Source organism: Panicum virgatum, chromosome 7N (genome assembly GCF_016808335.1).
Source record: "Panicum virgatum strain AP13 chromosome 7N, P.virgatum_v5, whole genome shotgun sequence".
In the NCBI taxonomy this organism is placed as follows: domain Eukaryota; kingdom Viridiplantae; phylum Streptophyta; class Magnoliopsida; order Poales; family Poaceae; genus Panicum; species Panicum virgatum.
Window position 1 is genome coordinate 18,975,947 of NC_053151.1, and position 20,615 is coordinate 18,996,561.

The window sequence follows — 20,615 nt, forward strand, 5'->3', positions numbered from 1 at the left end:
TTTGCCGGTGTTCTCTTCCTTAATCTCGCACGAGTCGCGGCCGAAGGTGACGGTGAGGCCCTGCTCCATGAGCTGGCGCACGAAGACGAGAGCGCGCTTACGGCCGAGGCCCGGGACAAGGTGCACACCAGGAAGCACGAAGTCAGGCGTGACTATGGTGCCCACGGAATCGACGGGGTGGTCCTCTCCGGCGCGCGTGGGAAAGCTAGCGCCGGCGCCTTCCTCCGGAGGCCTTGGATCGGACAGCAGGTCCGCGCAGGGCGTGGCGTGCACGGGGGGCACAGTGTCGAGGATGAAATCGACGTTGCTGTCTCTCTTTGGAGCCTTCAGGCGCCGATTGGGGATCGCTGCTTCCCGGATGAGCCGCTTGTGTTCCGCTGCGAAGATGAATAGAGTGTCAGTCAGTTCCTCGGCGGCGGAACGAATCTGGGGTTAATCAAGGTTATTAGTGCTAATCAAGTTGTACAGTGTATTACATTCAACCGAGTTCGAGCATGTTTTTCTCCTTAATCCAAGCCCCGAATCAACTTTCGCCCAATACCAAAGTTGTAGATCATCTTGTCCTCTACAACTTCTATTTTTGCCAAATTTCAGGTTTCAATATGAAATTTGGAGTTTTGGGTGGTCAAACTTTGGTCAAAATCAATTCAAACGAGTTCTAACTCGGTTACTGTGCTCTCTAGCGACGCCGTACGTGCGCCCATGCCGTCGACCGGCAACAGCGCCGGCTATGCCATGCGTCGGCCGTCGGCGAACCTTGCCCGCCGCGCTCGCGCGCCCGTCCTTATCCCCACAGAGCCGTGTCTGTTTTCCCCCTCCCCTTCTCCTTCCTCACGCGCGGGTCGAGCTGAGCTCGAGCAGAGCTGGCGCCGGTGCCGATTCCGGCCACCCCTCGCCGCCGTGCCTCGATTCCCCGCGCCCCAAGCAGCGCAACCTCGCCCTGCGGCGGCCGGAGGAGATAGAGATGGGCCGTGGGAGCGAGAGAGAGATGGGTTTGGATTGGATATCCAACCCTTCATTCATTCAAGGCCCGCAGAATCTTCTCTCTCTCGCGTGGAAAACGATAATTTTTTTTGTCGAAAATATGATCTCATTTTCAATGATCTTCATTTCCGTATTTACAGCTCCCTAAAAAAAAGTCCGGTTCAGTCGGTCAAAAACATGGTTTTGCAGCTGCTCACAGCTGAACCGTCGAAATTACCGTTTTGATTTTTTTTGTAAAAGAAAAGAAAAAAGAAACACAAAAATGTACATGCAGTGCTTAATAAACTGCTGGCTATGATCTTACCGAATGTTGCACCCTTTTCTTTTTCTTTTAAACCACAGTGTGAGATGAACACGGATAGAAAGCTATATTGGGGCTAGCAAATCGAGAGGAACACAATGAAGAGAAACTCAGGAAAAAGGGGTGCAGATGGTACGAATGTTGCCCATTATTATCCGAGTTTGGATTTGTTTGGAGAAGTTGAGAATTGTCCGTATTTTTTTTGCGGGTAGAATTGTCTGTAGGTTGTGTTTAGTTCGCGAAAAAGTTTGTATTTTAGTACTGTAGCACATTTCATTGTTATTTGATAATTAATGTCCAATCATAAATAAATTAGGCTTAAAAAATTAATCTCAAATAAAACAGTTACACTGTATAATTATTTATTTTTTTAACTATATTTAATATTCCATGCATGTGTCTAAAGATTCGATGTGACGGGTACTATAGAAATTTTTTTTGCCAACTAAACATGGCCTGCGTTTGGATATTTATTTACTCCGTATCTAAATTTTGACACTCAAAGTCCGACAAATATGATGTTGATATCCAATAATACCTTATTAACACTATCAAGATTCGAATCCAAAATAAATAAAAAAATATTATTTGTATTTATATCCATAATAAATTATTCCATATCTAATCCATTTCCACAGCTCTTAAGCCTGACTACCATTTTGCCATACGAAAACAAGTTGGGCTGTGTTTATATTTCTGGAAAACGGGTAGAAAAAGTCACATCGGACACTGTACCATACTGTATCACATTTTATTTGTTTGTGGTAAATATTGTCCTTCCATGACCTAATTAGGCTCAAAAGATTCGTCTCGCAACGTACATCAAAATTATGCAATTAATTTTTTTAGTTATCTACATTTAGTACTTCATATATGGGTCATTTGTTATATTTAATATTTCGATGTGATTTTGATGTGATGGAAAATTTGGAGTTTTTGTGGGATCTAAACACACCCTTGGACGAAAAGACAGTTAAGATAACCCGGCAGTTATCTCGAGGCTTCCCATCGAGCCATCCCCACGAGCCTTCCTCTCGCTCTCTCTGCCCGAGCGCCGCCGCCGCCACCGAATCCAATTCTATTCCTGAGATGGATGGAAGAAGCCTTGCCCGCACGATCGAGGCCCAATTCGGGCCAGAGGTGGTGGCTGGATCTCACCTTGGATTCCGGCGCCACCGACCACATGGTGCGCGATTCCGATTTGCTCTGCAACCTTCAGGATCCGCCATCCCAGATACTCGTTGAGGTGGCAGATGGCAACCAAGTGAGTGTCACTGCGATTGGCGACATAGACACGGAATATATCAAACTGAAAGGTGTGTACTTGGTACCCAAGCTCAAGAAGAATCTGGTCAGTGTTCATCAGCTCGCAAGCGACGACATACGCACAACCTTCGGCAAGAACAGCGCGGAGCTGTTTAAGGGAGGGGAGCGGGTCGGCGGCGCGATCGCCGAAGGTTGCTTCTATAAGGTGCGCTTCTTGTGGGCGACCGGAGATGCCGCGCCACATACCTCGCCGGCGGCGCCAGGGTAATTTCCCCTTCTGCTCTTTTTTAACCAACAGTCCGGTGTGTTTCCTGCTTGCGATTCCAAATATCCGGTATCATCCTTAGCAACAGATTGCTTTCTCTGATAGGCAGAATATGTATAGATTTGTGCGATTCCAGGGATTCGTTATCCATCCAAGTTGTATCTGTTGTTTGGTGTTTGGTTCTAGAATAGAATCCATTATGTCGGAAGGGATCAACCGTCCCTTTTGCCTTTTTTGCCTTGTTATTAGGTTGCCCTTTTGCCTTGTTAGGTTGCCTCAGGAATCTCTCCAATGCTCTTTCCTGATGTGTGGGTTAGGTCAACTAGGTAATAACATAGTAAAAGAAATGAGACAAAGGGGCATGTCAAACTAGATTGTAGGGTCCTCTTGTTTTCTTCTGCTTTTGGATTAATCGAGACGACTGCAGCGGGGCTCTTCAGTATTCTTCTCCTTGTTGAGATTTCCATTCCATCTGTGACGATACTATTTTTTTGAAATCAATCTAATATGCAGCCCTCCTGATTCTTCGTTGCAACTGACTGCTAACTTGCTACCGGTTCATGCTTTCTTCATCAGAGAACACATTACTTCATATGTCGCCAGTGCTGCTTCCAGCCACATGAAAGATCTGGTGACAAGCCTCAAGGCCAAGGAGGCCGACTGGGTGACAACCCTCAAGACCAAGGAGGCCGACTTGGTGACAAGCTTTGAGGACTCTGCTGTTCTTGTCGACTGGGTGGAAAGCATTAAGGACAAATACATGATTTGTGGTGATTGGTTTGCTCCCACTGCCGAAATGGATGAGAGTGACGAGATTGGTGGTGCTGCAGGTTGCAACAACATGATCAGAGATGGATCTTTTGTACCTGGCAAAGCACACTTGGGATCTGAAGGTATGCATGGTACCAACTTCATGAAAGTTCAGCTGAATGAACACTGTCTGAATGCCTGAAAAGTGATAGTCCTGTCTCTGTCTGAATGCCTGAAAAGTGAATAAGAATCCGTAACTGTTTAGATGTTACGATTCATAGTAAGCTAATGAGGATGAGCACTGAATGTGCTTCTTATGATGTATGTAACTTTATACAATGTTACACACTTGGGATCTGAAGGTATGCATGGTACCAACTTCATGAAAGTTCAGCTGAATGAACACTGTCTGAATGCCTGAAAAGTGATAGTCCTGTCTCTGTCTGAATGCCTGAAAAGTGAATAAGAATCCGTAACTGTTTAGACGTTACGATTCATAGTAAGCTAATGAGGATGAGCACTGAATGTGCTTCTTATGATGTATGTAACTTTTTACACTTAACTTGAACTTCTTGATGCCCCTCTCTGATGGTACATGATGAAGATTTTCTGGGCGTATATATGATATTCAGTTCACTTGCTATGCCTTGACTGCTTAACTTGTGACCTTGTTCTTACTATGAAATTGTATGTGGTCAGTGATCTCCCTCCCTGTCTCACAGCCATCGTGTTTGATGAACTAACTGCAGTCTGTTGATTGTATTCCTAATTTGCATGCTTTGTTATTGTCATTTTCTTTATGGTATGATGATACACTCGACGTCCAACTTGGTAATGCTGCTTTCGGCCATTCAGCTGTAACACTTTATAATTTATTTAGGCTGTGAGAACCGCCCAATTTGATACTATTTTAAACGAACCGCCGGTCATTATCATTCAGATGAGAGTTAACACGTGCTTGCCGGAGAGCGTGCCACGTGTTATCCCACATCTAGAGACACGAATAACCGACACGTCATTCATCCAAAATAATATCAAATCCGGTAGTCCCGGTATGTGCTCCAACATACGCCCAGAAGCAGCATATGCACATACCGTTTACAATCGAATACATCACCAAAGAACCACAAAGAGGAGTTTTATATTACCAGAGTTTGAAATTTAATATTACAAATTCGATATAGGAGGGTTCAACTAACTTCCAATACAAGCCTTGGGCTCACGAATGCCATATTATACAGAAACTTAAAGATTATTATATTTACATACCCTCACGGAGATAAACTACACAGCGGATAAATCGATAAAAGCATAACAAGCAATGACGTCTTGCTCAAGGGCACCATTGCGGCCACATCAACCGAACACAACTTCCGGCTCACCTGCAACTAGGTTGAGAAGAAACCTGAGTACAAAAGTTACTCGCAAGACTTACGCGATTAAGTAAGCAAAGATTATGCAAAAGCTCAAACGAAAGCTTTAGGGTTAAGTAATTATTGTATAAGCATAAGCTCTATAAACAATCACATAGCAAAATTAATTAATCTTGCCCAACCCCAAACAATTTTAGCTGGTTAAAAGCTCAAAATGTAACATATAACTGATCATAGAGGTGACAACCAAAGCCAACAATACCGAAACTCTCTATGAAGAATTCGACGAACCAAGAGCTTGCTCATATCCGAGAGCGCGGCAATTCGAATTGATTTAAACCTTACAAGGGTGTACTACTTTACCCACACGAAGCGAGGACCATGCGGCTCACCCAACCGATCACGCCGGGCAAGGGGGTACTCACGTCAACCGTTCCCAACATGGCTTAACCGTTGAGGGTACGCCCAGCTTGCGCGTGGAGACTTAGCTCCACCGGGGACATCTCTAAACTTTCCTACACATAGGTCCACCCGGGGACACACTAAGCCTCCCTGCATAGCCCTTGGCCACGTATCTGGGACCGGACCCCAAATGATCAAGTCAAAGAAGGTAATTGGCTCATCCGTACCATTATATTGGATATGTGGTAGCACGGAAAGGTGCTCAAGGCCGATGACATCAACTCGGTTCTTAATCGATCCAAGCGGACTATGCCCATGTGACTTCATTCTCTAGGCCCTACCATTCCGCTCGAACCTCGATACTGCATTCCACTTGCCCTAGTTGCTCGAGTGCGATCAAGGATAATCAGGTAAGTGTGATACTCCAAACCATTCATTTCTAGCAAGCAATATGAGTATTCTAAGTAGGGCTAAGCATCTAGTCAGATTAAGTTATTAACTATCTAACCGGTGCCAAGGATATGGATAAACGAATCAAGGAAGGATAATGCATGAAAATAGGTACAAGAATGCAATACATACATAGTATATATATAACCCAATAATACCCAAGTGAGATAACTAAACTAATCAAATTAAATAGGTGCAAGAGATTATGCTTAGCTGCTTGTCTTGGATAGCTTCGGGCTCGACCATGAACTGGACTCCGGTTTCAGGCTCAACGGACTCGATGGGTTCCACGGGTTCGTTCTCCGATGGTTCAGTCACTATAATGCATGAATGCGATGCAAGAATTAAGAAATGAACATACACCGTAAACATAAATCATGGAATAAATTGAGAATGCAGAGGACATTGCAAAGAACCCCAGAAAATTAGTTTTGCAGCAAAGGCATTTTTCTATAATTAATCATAAATATGTCAATTTTCAACTACCCTAAACAAGATAAATCATAAAAGGCATGCAAACTTAACTAAACAAATCCAAGAAAATTATCATAGATACTAGGCATGAAAACAAAGCTAACAAAACTGGTTATGCAATAAACCATATTTTGGACAGCAAGCACGAGATCGAGATAAACCCTAACAAACAGCAAGGAAACATATGAGAAAGTCACACCACTATAAAGAACATTTCATAAGGAACCTAACAAAATTTAGTTTGGAATTTTTAGAGTAATACACAAATAAATAAGCATTTTAATCACTTTTGTAAGATAAAACTAAAGATAAATTTACAACAAGGTAACATGCAAAACAATATTTTTCTTGAATAGATCTAAACTAGAGGAATACAACAAAACAAGTTTCATATTTTTCTGAGCTATACACGAATTTCTACGAATTTTGCAAAATTGCTGCTCAACTAAACACCCTAAAAAATGCTAGATGCACCCACAGCCAGCCAACCCAGCTGCTGACAGGCGGGGCCCACGGGCCAGCGGCCCACCAGGGCGGGTCAAGGCAAAGCTGGCCTTGACTGCGGCGTGGGCGCGGCCACGACGTCGCGCGCGTCGCGCGGCGACGGCGAGCGGCGGCGGCGCGAGAGACGCGGCGAGGCGAAGCCGGAGAGAGGCCGGGGGCGCGAGCACGGTGTGGAGGGGATGGAGGCGAGCCTCACCGGCTGTGACGTGGGCGGAGAATGGCGACGAGGGGGCGGCGCAATGGCGCTAGGCGGCGGCGGACAGCGAGCTCCGCCGGCGGCCCAGCAGAGAGGAGGAGGAGGCCGGGTGAGGGCCCAAATCGATCGAGGATGGGGAGGGCTAGGTGGCGCGCGCTAGATTGGGGAGGACCTCACCGGCGGCGGCGAATCACGGTGGCGACGGAGCTGGGGGCGGCGGCCATGGGGGAGAAGAGCTAGGGTTTGGGGGAAGAAGAAGGGGCCGGCTTCGCGGATAAGGAGAGGGCGAAGGGAGGGCGGATAAGGACGCTCGCGGCACGAGGATCGCAGGCACGTGGCACGAGGTTGGCCAGCGGCGTGGCAACGCGTGCCGCGGCAGAGCAGAGCAGGGAGGAGGAGGAGAAGAGGAGGCTGACAGGTGGGCCCGGGCGAGGAAAAAAGAAATTAAGTTTGAAATTCGAAATGAAGGTGGGCTCAAAAATTCACCAAATTTTTAATGGAGATAGATAAAATCACCAAGAACATAATGCAATAAGAATCACTTGAAAAGCTTTTGTAATTTGGTCGCGGCAAAAAGAATAAAGAGACTATTTTTGAAATTTCCTTGAATTTTGTGGCTCGGTTCAAAAATCATAAAATCCTAAAAAAAAAAATTAAAATAAAAATTTAAAATCTAGTATTTAAATAAAATTTTTGGAGGCCAAGTTGCATAATAAATTTTGATCTTTCTTAACAAGCTCAAATTCAAACAAACACGAAATTGAATTCAAAACAAGGCACACATGCACATGATGCTCCTTGATGCCTTAATGATGCTTATGATGATGTTTTTTAAGTGTTAAGCATGTTTTTACATTTGGGGTCGTGACAAGGCTGTTCATCCAAAAAGATTGTCAGGGGTGCTGCCTAGATTTAGATTGATGAGATGCCATGTCACTTGGGAACTGAGATTTCTCCAGCCGCTTTGCAAAGTATACTGAATGGTGATCATAACTCTAGATTTCTCTCTTCGCTAGGTTCCCATTCGTCCTGTATTCAGCAACGGGAGCGTATAATTTGTTAGTCGCCTGCCCACATCGCAGTATAACTCACCATTTCTGCAATCGCATTATAACTGTTCGTTTCTGAGAATTCTGGGAGAAGGGCGTTTACCCACAATCCAATGCTCTTATGTGTATTCCATTCCACCACAGGCGGTCGCAACTCTGCCATTGCACTAACTACACTCAAAACAAAGCCAAATACAAGATAACGAGTTAAAAACAGATGCAACTCATGAAGTAATCAATTGGAAACAAACATGATTTATAAGACAAACTGAAGCATAACAAAAATGACTGACAACGTGTATCCACCAATTAAGATAGCTCTGGACGAACAATCTGAAGCTCAGTGTTTGGTATACTCCTATAATTTAGGGCCATCACGACCACCGTAGAAGACTACTAGAAGTTAGAAATAGGACTCACTGATGTGTGGGGCCTCGCTATAGCGCTAGGTGAATATTCCCGTTCTTCCACCTTATCCCGCGGCGGCGGAGTTCCCGTCACCACGCGGGGGCAGTTTGGTAAATTTATGCTCTGCTCACTGTCACTGACATTTGGACCCTTGCAATGACGCGGGAGGAATATTCCGATTCTACCGGACAAAGTCCACCTTCAACGCGCTAGCGACGGAGGAACAGCCGCAGCGGCCTCGGCTCCGACGTGGCTCGCCGGCGCAGCCTCCGCTCTCGTCGCAGGCGCCCGCCGTCCGCCGGGGCCTCTCCGGCGAGTGGAGGCTGCATCTGAGGCCCCCACTTCAATTCCTCCGCTTCTCCGCGCTGTGCCGTCGGTTCGCGCTCAGGTTTGCTTTGGGTGCTCTTGTCCAGCGGCGGCTATGGAGACTCCTGCCTAGCGGCAGCGGGACGCACGCTTGCTGCCTTGCTTGATATCATGGGTAAAAGGGTAACTACGTGCATCATTACTAATTGGTCGGAAACGTCAAAGAAATAAAACAGGGGAGGGAGTTTTTGGTAAAAATATCAGAATTTTATTTTGTGAAAATGAACTAGAGCTAGTAACAATCGGGTCACAGAGTGGACACGCAAGGCAGTGACTTTTGTGTTGGTTATGTATAATACTTTCTTTTGTGAAGTACTGTACTGTATGTAAAGCAAGCTAATATACATGGTAAACTTGAAAGGATGCACTATTTGTGTAAGCTTGCATTGTCCCAAATGTGATTTGGTTGAGAATGTTAGCATGGAGCACCGCATTTGTAATTTGCATCATCTTAAAGGCTGTTACTCCATTTATTGTCAACAAGAGTGCAGCAGTAAAGTCCAATTTCAAAAAAATTAGCCATTACATTATCAGTAAACCTTATGTCTATTAAAACATGTAACATGGTATTTGTCATACTTCACGCCATGCTACTCGACTTTCAAAAGCTAGACACTTAATTAAATTGGTTTTGCTCTGAAATATTGGTGGTCCAAGTTTGTACAGGTGCGTAATATCTTGGCTGTATGCCTGTGTTGTTATTTTTGTTTTAAAAGACCTTGTTTCCATTTTTGCAGGAAAGGGGATTGGATTATCTTTATCATTATGACCCTCCTATTTTTTTTTACCGTGATTTAAAATCATCAATTTTGTTGGTTGGCAAGAACTAGACTGTAAAGGTAACTCTGGAATTCTGTTTATCCAATCACCGTGTTTTCTCCTCTAATTTGCGATGTTCAATCTGTTTGCAGATTTTGGTCTTTCACGCCTGAACCATGCAACATTTCTAATCTAAGAACAAAACCTGGAAAAGGAACTGTAAGTATGAGCAAGTTTTGCTTCCGGAGTGTAATTGTCATAAACTTTGGTCTATAACGTTTTTGTGCTTATCCACTGAAAATCTGATAATTATTTTTTTGTTTACAGCCACAGCTGGTGGCTCCAGAACCTTAAGATGGAAAGTAAGTTCAACACAGACATTACTGAATATGGTTGCACCTCGTATCCATTTTGTGATTGGTGGTTACTGATAGTGTTCTTGTTAATGTAGGTCTGATGTGTAGTTGTGTACAGCTATGGTGTTATTGATCTTTGGGAACTTGCTACTCAGAAGATATTCTGGCTAATCTAATACGATGCAGGTACATCTTAGCTATGCATTTGTTTGTTCGTCTTCAAGCATGCATGCACCGACTTCCTATCATATTGTTTTGGTGCATTTTTTTTGCTTTTGTGGGTAAAATTAGTAAGTTATTTGGTTTTGAAGAATAGCCAACTAGGTACAAACAGTAACAAACGAACAAAGTTTAATGATCCTGTGCTTCTTATCTGCACTGTCCTTTTGGCCTACCTGCAAAATGAACACTCTAGTGCTCTTATCAGTGGCTTAGTGCACGGTTTTGCTGTTTCAGAGTATAATTATTTGGTTATTATTTCTGAAAAAAGGTTCTTTAAACTACAACTTGCATTTTTTCTGTCCTTGTATTCTCTGTTTTTCTCTTTGGCAAAAGTGAAAACTTCAGCTTACCAGGGATATTTTTTTCCCGTATTTATTGGGAGGAAAACCTCCTACACCCCCGTCCATTAGCAATACGGGACTAATAGATGATGTACCACCTCTTAGCGCTAATAGGCCTTTGAGATTTATTAGAATTATTTATATGGGCCAAGCCCATAAATCCAACAGAAATCATCACCATTTGCAGTTTATACAGCCTTGTTGATCATACAAGCAGTTTTCTGATCATCAATCTGCAGGTTATTGGAGCTCTGGGTTTCATGGCTAAGAGTTGGACATTCCAAGAGAGACAGATCCTCAATGGGCATCAATGATCTGAGAGTTGTCAGCATAGGTAAGCATACAGTTTTTACTAAGTAACTGTTCACAATTTGCAGGCTTGTATGTATATGTTGAGCCTACGTTTGAAGATCATATAATCCTGAGTCTTCTTGGGCAATGTTATCGTTTCAGTCCGATGATTAGATAGGGATTCTCCCTCTCTGACAAGTGCCTTCTTTGAGCAGCGTCCCACAAAAATGCCCTTCATTCCTAGAGCTCCTAGACAGGACCAGGGATCTGCAAAAGCAGTACACCCTGCAGGCTCAGAAGCTTGTGGATCTAGAAGGCTCAACACATCTTCCTCGGCTGCTACCTGTAGGATCTGTTGCCGGAGTTGAGTTGCAGCAGAAAAGTGGCGCATGGTTTCCCCAGATCTCAGCCTGAAGCTTCAAAGCATAGTTTGTAACTTTTGTGCAGTTGTGGGACGAATATCAACACCCAAACCTCTGTGAGAAAAAAGAGAGAGAGAGAAGAAATGGTTGTAAGTTGTACTTATGTCGCATGGTGAACCTATAAATCATAGTAATAAAACTAGCTGAGACTGACCTAAATCAATGAGCTTGTGTTGTCGAAGAAGCCGCAGAACTACAAAATTCGACCAATTCCGTGAATATCTTCAAATCCTTTTTTGTCAAATGGAATGTTAGCATCTCAAATCCGTAAATGAGCTCAGGATTTTTCTTTTCAGCAAACGTGTGAGTCTGTGAGATGTACCAAAACATTTGTAACAAAGATGAAATTTTTAATGTTCCAAATTATACAACAGGCCCAACGCACGAGCCGATAGGATGGAACTCGAAAAAAGAATACTTACAGTAAACGAAAATCAGCTTGAAACCTCAGAATATACCCTGACACTGAAGAACAACACACCAATCCTTCCCCTCCCCCAACAGCGCCACCCCAGTTGGAAAAAAAAACAGCGCCACCCCCACCCTCGCTATAAAACGACCAACACGCAGCACACGCCACCATCCGCCCCCTCCACACCAGGTAGTACGCGCTCCATCCCCTCCCCTCCCCTCCCGTCCCCTTCCTCCACCCCTTGTCCCCTTCCCGCTGATTGGGGTTTATGCTTTGGTAGGATTTTGTTTTGGGTTTATTGGATCTATCAGACTATCACATTACAATTGTCACGTTTTCGAGATATACCATTACTATTTGGGATATCAAGAGCATGCCATTACAATTTCAAACTTCCTGAAGATATGCCATTACGTAATCTTTCGACGTGTTTATGAAATAATTTGGACCAAAATGCCCTCATCTTCAACCTCTCCTTCCTATCTCATTTCTCCTCCATCCTCGACCGCCGGAGTGGCCGCCGGCCGCACCAGCCCCGCTGCTCGGCTCTTGCCTGGCCGCCGCGCCCGCCTCACCGGCTCCCGCGCACGCCGCCCTACTGCACCACTCCTAGCCGCCCGCGTCTGGCAGTGCCGTGCCACCTCTGCGCACGCCACCTCTACAAACCCGCGCTGCCATGCATCGCGCCGCCTGTTGTTGCCGCGAGCCTCCTGCGCCGTCGGCCGCCCGGACCCGCCCTTCCCCGTGCAGGTTGCTGCTCGAGTAACCTGCCGAGGCGGCGGGGAGGAGGGAGAGCTAGGAAACCCATCAGACCGGCCATGCCGCTGCCACTGGCCAGGGCGAGGAGGGGATTTGTGATAGAACTGCCAAATTAATACTCTAAATTAAGTGTAATGGCCATCATTTGAACACATCAGACACATTAGCTTAATTGTTTAATTTAACAGTCCTTTCTCAAACCACGCCCGATCGAAACAACACCAGTAATCTCACGCAAAGGTGAGCACAGATGATACAAACATGATGAATACTTGAAAATATAAATACAATACGAAGTATGGTATATTAATGTTTACAAACCGAGTTCAAATACATAAATAATTTACAAGTCTGACTGTCATTTAAACAAGAGTTTGATAAACATATATAAAATCCAACAACTACGGTACCTAAGGCGTGGTAAGGAATTACACACTTTGCCCATGAGTGTGCAATCAGTAGCCAGACTAAGCTTCTGGACCAGCAACCTCCCAGCCATTCGCATTGAGGCGGATGAACTTAGCATAGTAAGGGCAGAAATCTACGTCTGCAGGTCCTGAAACAATTTTTTAACAAAGCCCTGAGCAATTAATACTCAGTAAAACTTACCCTACTAGTGGTATATACTTAGCCGACTTTTAATATGCAAGGCTTTTGGCTGGTAGGTTTGTTTTGCCAAAAAGCAACTAATGGTGAATCCTTATTTTCAACATTTTAGCTGCATGATCATGTAGAGTAATCATCGACTAATATTTGCATAAATAACTAGAGCATGCATGGTAGAGCATTAAATCACCAGTATTTCGGCCATGTTTTTGCCCTCAGTGTGGTTCACCGTTGTTGGTATTTCTTAACATTCACAGATAAGATTCGCAAGCGCACGAAAGATACCGTTGTAGCACTTCACCCGAGGAGTATTCAGGATATCGTATTTTCTCAGGGAACAGTGGTGTAACGACCTTCTAACTAGTGTACCCTTGAAGAACAAGAGGTAGGAGAGCTTTGGGTAGTGTGGTTAACCTAAAGACAAGAATCAAGGTAAGGTAAACTTAGGCTGTCACTCGTTTGCTTCGGGCATCGGTCTGACCCAGGTACTGTTAGGGACCTCCGGCTATTAGCTCGATGCCGTACTCGGATAGGGGGGGGGCTACACTAACCACGAAGCAGCTTCGTAGTGTTCCAACAGGGCTGTCACCTCCCGCAACCTACCCCACAATTCTGTGGAGCACGAGGCAAAATAAAGGCAATCAAAGGCTTAAACACCACGTTTATGCCTTCGATTACTACTCTAGAGTTGCGAGGGTTACCCATCTTTATCAGGGGCCCTCTACCAGAGTATCCGCTACAAGAACGGACGATAAACTCGTAAACGAATGATAACTTAAGGATAACTTAGCCAAGAACTCACCCGTAGACGAACTCTGGATACTTACTCAAACAACTTGTATCCGTCGAGGTACAAAGACGAAGAGAGGCCGACAAGTCTGGCTCTTCTCCGATCCTCCTCCTCACACACTCCCTACTCTAATGATACAAGTGGAAGTCCCTCTACTCCTTCTTCAAATGTGTTGTCTATCTTGTTGATTCTTTTGAGAGGGTGAGTGGTGCTCCTTTTATAGCTTGAAAGGTCGGTTCCCGCCATCTTTCCATATGGAAATACTGAGCACCACTTTTAGAAGGATAAGGGGAGATCTCTCGCCAAGGGCCACCTGGACTGGATTCAGTCCAGGTTCGGCCGAACTAGGGGGTCAGTTGACCCCCTAGCACTGCCTCTCGTCACTGCCTTTGCCTGGGTGACTGACAGGTGGGTTCCTGTCTTGGGTATGTGTGTGCCGGGGCTTTGTACATTAGTTTGTTTGGACAAATGGGCCCTTCTTGTAAGTGTGACGCAGGATGTGATCTTCGGTGCATTTGTGTTGCGCCTTGTGTATGTTTTTATCTCTTTTCACGTATGGGTGCCTGCAAATCAAGAATCACCAAAACTTGTGGAATTGGTTAGAATTAAGCCCTAAAACTAAGTTTGGTGATTAATTGTCATGAAAATATGCAGGAGTTGATGGTTATATTTCTGACTTAAAGACCGTCAACAACACCCCCACACTTAGCCCTTTGCTCGTCCTCGAGTAAAGGTGCGAGGGCTAAAGTGGTCGCTGTTCCCTGAATGTAACCTGCATACAAGTTATTCCAAGCCTTTCTTCATTCCTGTGAACTTCTTTTAGTGTCTACCATGCTCTCTTGGGTAATTGAAGAATGGAATGTGATAGACTTCAGGTTCTGAGCTCTTCCTGCTTAGGAACTTGGGGTTTTTATATTTTGAAAAAGAAGATAGCTGTGCTCCTCAATTTTATCTTTCGAATCTCTGTTTATATTTTCATGGTCCTCACCAAGGCAGAGATGTGCCTTCTTTTTCTCCTATCTTCTTTTTATATTTTCATGCTTTTGTGGAACTCAGGGTAGGAGAGATGAGGCATGCTTGCTCTACTTGTATTGCTGAGTCAAAAGCGAGATCCAGGAAGAAATAAGTCATACAATCTGATCAAGATGTGCGAGTGTGTGGATATTTTTGGTGTACGGTGTGTGAACTCCTTTTTATGAACCATTTCTCTCTTTTTTTCTCTTTGGGATATGGGCTATCCTTTCTTTTTCTTCTTTTTTTTGACATGCCTTGTGAGCATGTGGCATGCCTTCTTTGGGCATGCATCTTTTCTTTCTCTCTCTCTCTCTCATCATGCTTTGAGCTTGTTTATTTATTTTTGCATAGCCCATATCTTTATCTCATAACAATAACTTGGGAGAGAGTGGTCATAGTATGACATGGAGTTTTATTTTGTGAATGGCATGATGTGCGCAACTTCCAATGTGGGAGTCGGCAAACATGGAGTGTATGTGATCTTGATCATGAGAGCATGAAGAGTTTCTAACTTGGGTCACTGGTTTTGACAAGGCTCAAAGTAAAGACAAGCTGCATGAGAGGTGTTTTTATTGAATTAAACTTTGGCTCCTGTGGGTATTTCAAGTTTGAGGAGCAAGCTTTTGTTTTTCAGATTTTAAAAGAAATCCCAAGTCCTTTGCAAAGTAGAGCATGGTTCCATTTGTCCAGGCATATCTCATCAATCAATTACCTAGATAACATGGGTTTCCTATAGAGAATATTGTTCACAAGAATTTAGAAAAGTGCAAGGAACAAAAAGTATGCAAATTTGTTCATAGAAACGCATGGAGTGAGAGGTTCTTTTTAAATTTTATTCATGAAGTTTCAGCGCAGGATTTTGATTGGAATAGGGAGGTAACAGGAGTGAAAATGCAAACCAAGTTCCTGGAGGAAGTTGGGACACAGTGGCCTGCTTGTGGGTCGGCCGACCCTAGGCTGGCCCCGCTGGTCCTGCTCCTTTTGCGTGAGTCTCGTCTCAGTTTTGCCTACTATGTTGGGTACGTGCTGCTTCCCCACACTGAATTTGTACATGCGATCTTTCTTCAAGACATATGGAAACAAAACTCTGCCGGTTTGGAAACCGGGGAGTTGAATTTTATTGAATTATAAAATGGGGGCACATTACAGTTGAAAGGAAATTCTGGAAAACAAAATTTCCAGAACGTGATACCCATAGCATTACAAAATTTCCAGAACGTGATGCCCATAGCATTATAATTTTATTGAATTATAAAATGGGGCACATTACAGCCCTAGCATCAGCCCCTCGTACCCACCGCCTGGGGTACGGATGCCCATAACGTGAAAACGTTGTGGGGGCAAAGGGGTCATGGAAGTGCGTGTAGGTGTGGTTACATAGTTATGACTAACTACATTGCCACTCTTTGTTTTTAGCGAGTACACATATTCTTGCCCCTCTTCTAACGGCTTCGGCAGGAGTGGGTCAGAGAAGAGGCGCACAACGACGTCCTTGGGCGCCAATGTGCCTGTAGTCGGCCTTGTGGATGCTTCTACGCTCCGGCCCCTGCCTCTCCCGGTGAGGATCTTCTTGAAGGAGCGCGGCGTCGAACGGGGGACCAAGGGGCCTCCCTCTTGGCTCCTCTTGGCATTGTTGACGGCCATTATTTCACACTTCGACCATCAACTTCTCGGAATAAACAGAGCTTTACACTATGTTTCATTCATATTTTATTTAATTCTAACAAGTTCTACAAGTTTTGGATGAGTGTTGATTTCAGGTGAACATGTGTCAAAATTGGACGAAAATGGTAAAAACCCATGCTGACCGGCCTATCCTAGGCCGGCCGGCCTGGCACCTCCATACACAGGGCCACATCTTCGATCCAGGGGTAATGTGACACGTCTACAATACCTCTAAGTCATGGATTGGAAGTCAGTTTGATAAAATGGACCGAAAGGCACAACCATGGATCAAAGGGCCCACAAGTCAGCACCAATTCAAGCACAAGTTAGTGAACCACATCCCTAGAGTATCCACAACCGTCAAGATGCAATGTCGGTGGAACAGAGGGCCAACAGGCGCCAAAGGCAGGCCACCCGGCCTACCTCAGGTCGCCTGGCCTAGGTACTACCTGCGTTGAAGCCAAGCAACTGTCAACCGCCTCTAGGAGCAGATCAGAGCCACTGTCCAAAGGTCAGTGGCCACGTGGCAGGATCCCCAGGCCGGCTGCCCTAGGTGAGGCCAGCCAACCCCACCTTGCAGCCTCTGAAGCTCGGTCTTGGCGTGGAAGTTAAGTTCAACCGCCTTACCTGCTTGCAACTGACGCCGGGTTCATTACCGACCCTGAAATGCTATAAATAGAGTGCTCATCCTCACTTGTAGACACACACGAAAGGAGACACACCAAAGGAGCTCTCTCTTCACTTTACTTTCTAGAGCAGGTTAGTAGTTTGGGAGTTAGAGTTGAGTCGAGCTTGTCTCGGAATTCTGGAGTCATCGGAAGTCTGATATAGCTCTTGTATCTTTCTTTTGACTTTATCAAATATAGTTTTTTTCTTTATTTATCTGAGTCAACATTACTCTCTGTATTTCTTATTTTCTCAAGTCTGAGTGTTCAGCTTGTGCACGGAAGTAAGTTTTCCTTTAGCTTAGGCTAAGTTATCTTGCTTGTTTATTGGGATCTTACCTTACGGGTTTCCTCGCCCGGACTAGAGTGCTCAAGTTAGTTCTCTAGGTTGAGGGGGATTTCTCTCGAAGGCCTCGAGGGAAATCCTAAAACTGAGTGCGGACATGGTGTCTGAGCTCAGTGTTACCTAGAAAGTGTGTTCCACCCCACAGTTCCGCTGTGGTAGGCAGCAGGTGGTGACAGCCCTGTCCGTCCCTTGTAGTCCACCATGTTCGGGTGTTTTCATATAAGTAGTTGCCGACTGCCATTGGACTCCCTTCTCATCCCATTCTGAGTCCTTCCCTGAGGCCGTTGAAGTAAGCTCTGGTTTCCCGATAACCAGTTAGGTGCTTAGTCTGATCTAGAGAGGCTAGCTCAATAGTTCAGAAGTGTATCAGGTGTCTTTACTCGCTCGTTGTCCTCCCAGCTCTACCCTCTAAGTTGTTGAGTCTCCAGTGTGTCGCTCGGTCATTGACTGGCCATTATCCTATCTTTTTATCTAGCTTACCCCTGTCAAGATAGTGGGTTGATTAAACCAGTAAGGTTGTCATTCAATTTACGATACTCTTTGCCTTGCTTCCCCAAGGAAAATTACGATACCATGGAATACTCCAAGGTGAAATGCTACAGCGTTGATTTCGTGCGCTTGTGGAATAATATTCTATTGGGCATAAGGAACGCCAACAAAGCATTTCTGGCGTTGTTGCCAGGGATAAGAAACCTGGTAGCGACGTTAAGAAGTGTCAACAAGCATTTCTGGCACCGTTGCCAGGGACTAACAAACCTGGTAGCGACGTTAAGAAGTGTCAACAAGCATTTCTGGCGCCGTTGCCGGGGAAGCAATTGGCTAAAGATATCGTTGAATAGTTGACAAACCTTATTAGTTTTGTCACCGCTAATCTTTGCGGGTTTATCATTGCTCTCTCTGTCTTTCTGATCGATGCAGAGCAGTGAATGACCAGTTTCGACCTACCAAACAACTTCAATCCAAATCCAGAAAGAATCGGAAGAATAGTACAACACAGAGTCATCCCACCTCAGAAAAGACTTACGTGGCCTCCAAGTTCTGTGTCCCAGTCAACTACCTCACCAATGGCTCAGAACCAGAAGACTCTTCGTCAGTTCTCAGCCCCGTCCAGCAGCCACATTCCTGTTGGACTGAATCAAGACCAAGCCGGCAATGACGGTTTTGAGTTAAAGACTAGACTAGTGAACATGGTCCAATCAAGTCTATTCTGCGGCAAGGCATCTGAGGATGCCAATGCTCATCTCCAGAACTTTCTAGAGGTGAGTAGTACTATCAACTCCAAAGGTACTATGTTGGATAACGTCCGCCTTTGGCTATTGCCGTTCTCATTACTCGGGAAGGCCAAGACATGGTTCTACACCAACAAGGAGGCATTTACTACATGGGATGCTTGTTCCAATGCATTCTTGGCCAAGTATTTTCTAGTGGGCAAGACCAATGCCCTTCGGAAAAGAATTTCTGGAATTCAGCAACTCTCGGATGAGACCATCCCAGAAGTTTGGAAACGCCTCCAGGATTACATCGCAGCATGCCCACACCACGGCATGGAGGAATGGCTGATCATTCAGAATTTCATCCATGGCCTGACTCAGCAAGCTCAGGACCACGTTGATGCAACAGTGGGTGGTTCGTTCCTCTCTCTTAATGTTTCAAGAGCGACAACACTGATTGACAAGATTGCTTCCAACCGGAGTTGGAAAGGAGAAAGGCAGCCAGCCAGACCCAAGGGAGTTCACCAGATCGACAGTGTCGATATGCTGGCCGCCAAAATGGATCTTCTCATGAATAAGCTGGAATCTCCACACCAGGAGGTCAACCAGATTATGGAGTCTCGGATGACATGTGAAACATGTGGCAAGACTGGGCACTCGGGCAATGCTTGCCCATTATCTCAAGAGGACGCGAACTTAGTTGGAAACAACAACTCCAATAACTCAGGATTCCACCCTCAGCAGGGTTGGAATTCGAAGCCCAACCTCCCCTTCGGTCAACAACAAGGTATGAACTTCAACAATAACAGTTTTCAGCCCACACTAAAAGACCTAGTTTACAGCCAAAAACAAATTAATGATAACATTAGTAAGAAGCTTCTTGCTAATGATAAAATTTTGGAGACCTTGGCCGCCCAACTAGAGGACTTTAATTCTGTTATTAAAAACTAGCTGAGCTTTAATAAGATAATAGAAACTCAAGTAGCCCAGCTAGCCTCATCTTGTCCTAACATTAACATGGGGAAACTGCCCGGGCAATTGGAAGTAACTCCGAAGGAAAACATTAGTGCGGTGACTACACGTGGTGGTAAGTTCACGCAAGAGCCACCTTTCCTATAGGATGCAGGAACTCGGCGGAAGACCGTAACCGCCAGCCATACCAAAGTTGAGGACAAAGTGCAGGAGGAGGCAGTCAAATCCAACACTTCTGCAACCCAGGAAGACTCTGTGGAACCCCCTAGAACTTCATGGGACTACCACGATACAACTGCCTTACCGTTTTCGGAGAGGATAAGGAAGCCAGTGACCGACGAACAATTCGGCAAGTTCATCGAGGTAATTAAGAAGCTTTATGTCAATATACTGCCTTTTGATGCAATGCAGGTACCCACATACGCCAAGTATATCAAGGATATCTTTGGAAACAAGAGGACTATGCCCACCACCGAGGTCGTGCAGATAACTAAAGAGTGTAGCGCAGCTATACTCGATCCTCTCCTAGAGAAGAAGAAGGACCCAGGATGCCCCACCATCACGTGCTCAATCGGGACCCAACACTTCACCAATGCTCTATGCAACTTGGGAGCAAGCATTAGCGTCATGCCAAAGGTAGTTTACGATAAACTTAACCATCATGCGCTTGCCCCTACTGCCATGTGCTTGCAGCTAGCAGACCAATCGGTCCGCTACCCCACGGGGATTGCGGAGAACATTTCGGTCAGAATCCAGAATTTCTTTATCCCCGTAGACTTCGTCGTTCTCAACATGGAAGTCGACACCAAGGCGACTCTCATTCTGGGAAGGTCGTTCTTGAGTACTGCAAATGCACACATTGATGTAGGAGCTAAAGAAATTTGGCTCAATATCAATGGATAGAAGGAGAAATTTGCCTTCATACCGAAGGTTGAGCAGTGTTCCCAAGTCAAAACCTTCAGCCAGAAGAAGAAATCCGATAAAGAGCCGGAGAAG

At 45.1% G+C, this 20,615-nt stretch overlaps 2 protein-coding genes and 1 long non-coding RNA gene across 4 annotated transcripts; all 3 read left to right on the forward strand.

Moving 5' to 3' along the window:
• Positions 1 to 2,249: 2,249 nt before the first annotated feature.
• Positions 2,250 to 4,207, forward strand: LOC120682223. The gene is made up of 2 exons (XM_039964030.1): positions 2,250 to 2,815; positions 3,393 to 4,207. Exons 1-2 carry the CDS (start codon positions 2,379 to 2,381, stop codon positions 3,766 to 3,768), a joined length of 813 nt encoding a protein of 270 aa, XP_039819964.1. The 5' UTR covers positions 2,250 to 2,378; the 3' UTR covers positions 3,769 to 4,207.
• A 4,386-nt stretch (positions 4,208 to 8,593) lies between these two features.
• LOC120683018 lies at positions 8,594 to 11,363 on the forward strand. 2 transcript variants are annotated; one of them, XR_005678664.1, is made up of 7 exons: positions 8,594 to 8,810; positions 9,526 to 9,627; positions 9,700 to 9,766; positions 9,875 to 9,909; positions 9,999 to 10,089; positions 10,706 to 10,800; positions 10,973 to 11,342. It is a non-coding gene; the product is annotated as an uncharacterized LOC120683018 (long non-coding RNA). The 2 variants fall into 2 exon arrangements; XR_005678663.1 differs by having other exon boundaries at positions 8,597 to 9,627; positions 10,973 to 11,363.
• A 7,137-nt stretch (positions 11,364 to 18,500) lies between these two features.
• Positions 18,501 to 19,598, forward strand: LOC120680977. The gene has a single exon (XM_039962539.1). The coding sequence runs from the start codon at positions 18,501 to 18,503 to the stop codon at positions 19,596 to 19,598; it is 1,098 nt and encodes a 365-aa protein (XP_039818473.1).
• The last annotated feature ends 1,017 nt before the right edge of the window (positions 19,599 to 20,615 follow it).

Bases quoted from the DNA above. Each gene is read 5' to 3' on its own strand.
- LOC120680977 (XM_039962539.1), top strand. From the start codon at position 18,501: ATGGCTCAGAACCAGAAGACTCTTCGTCAGTTCTCAGCCCCGTCCAGC.
- LOC120682223 (XM_039964030.1), top strand. From the start codon at position 2,379: ATGGAAGAAGCCTTGCCCGCACGATCGAGGCCCAATTCGGGCCAGAGG. The intron at 2,816-3,392 runs GTAATTTCCCCT...TTTCTTCATCAG, and splicing joins ACCTCGCCGGCGGCGCCAGG to AGAACACATTACTTCATATG.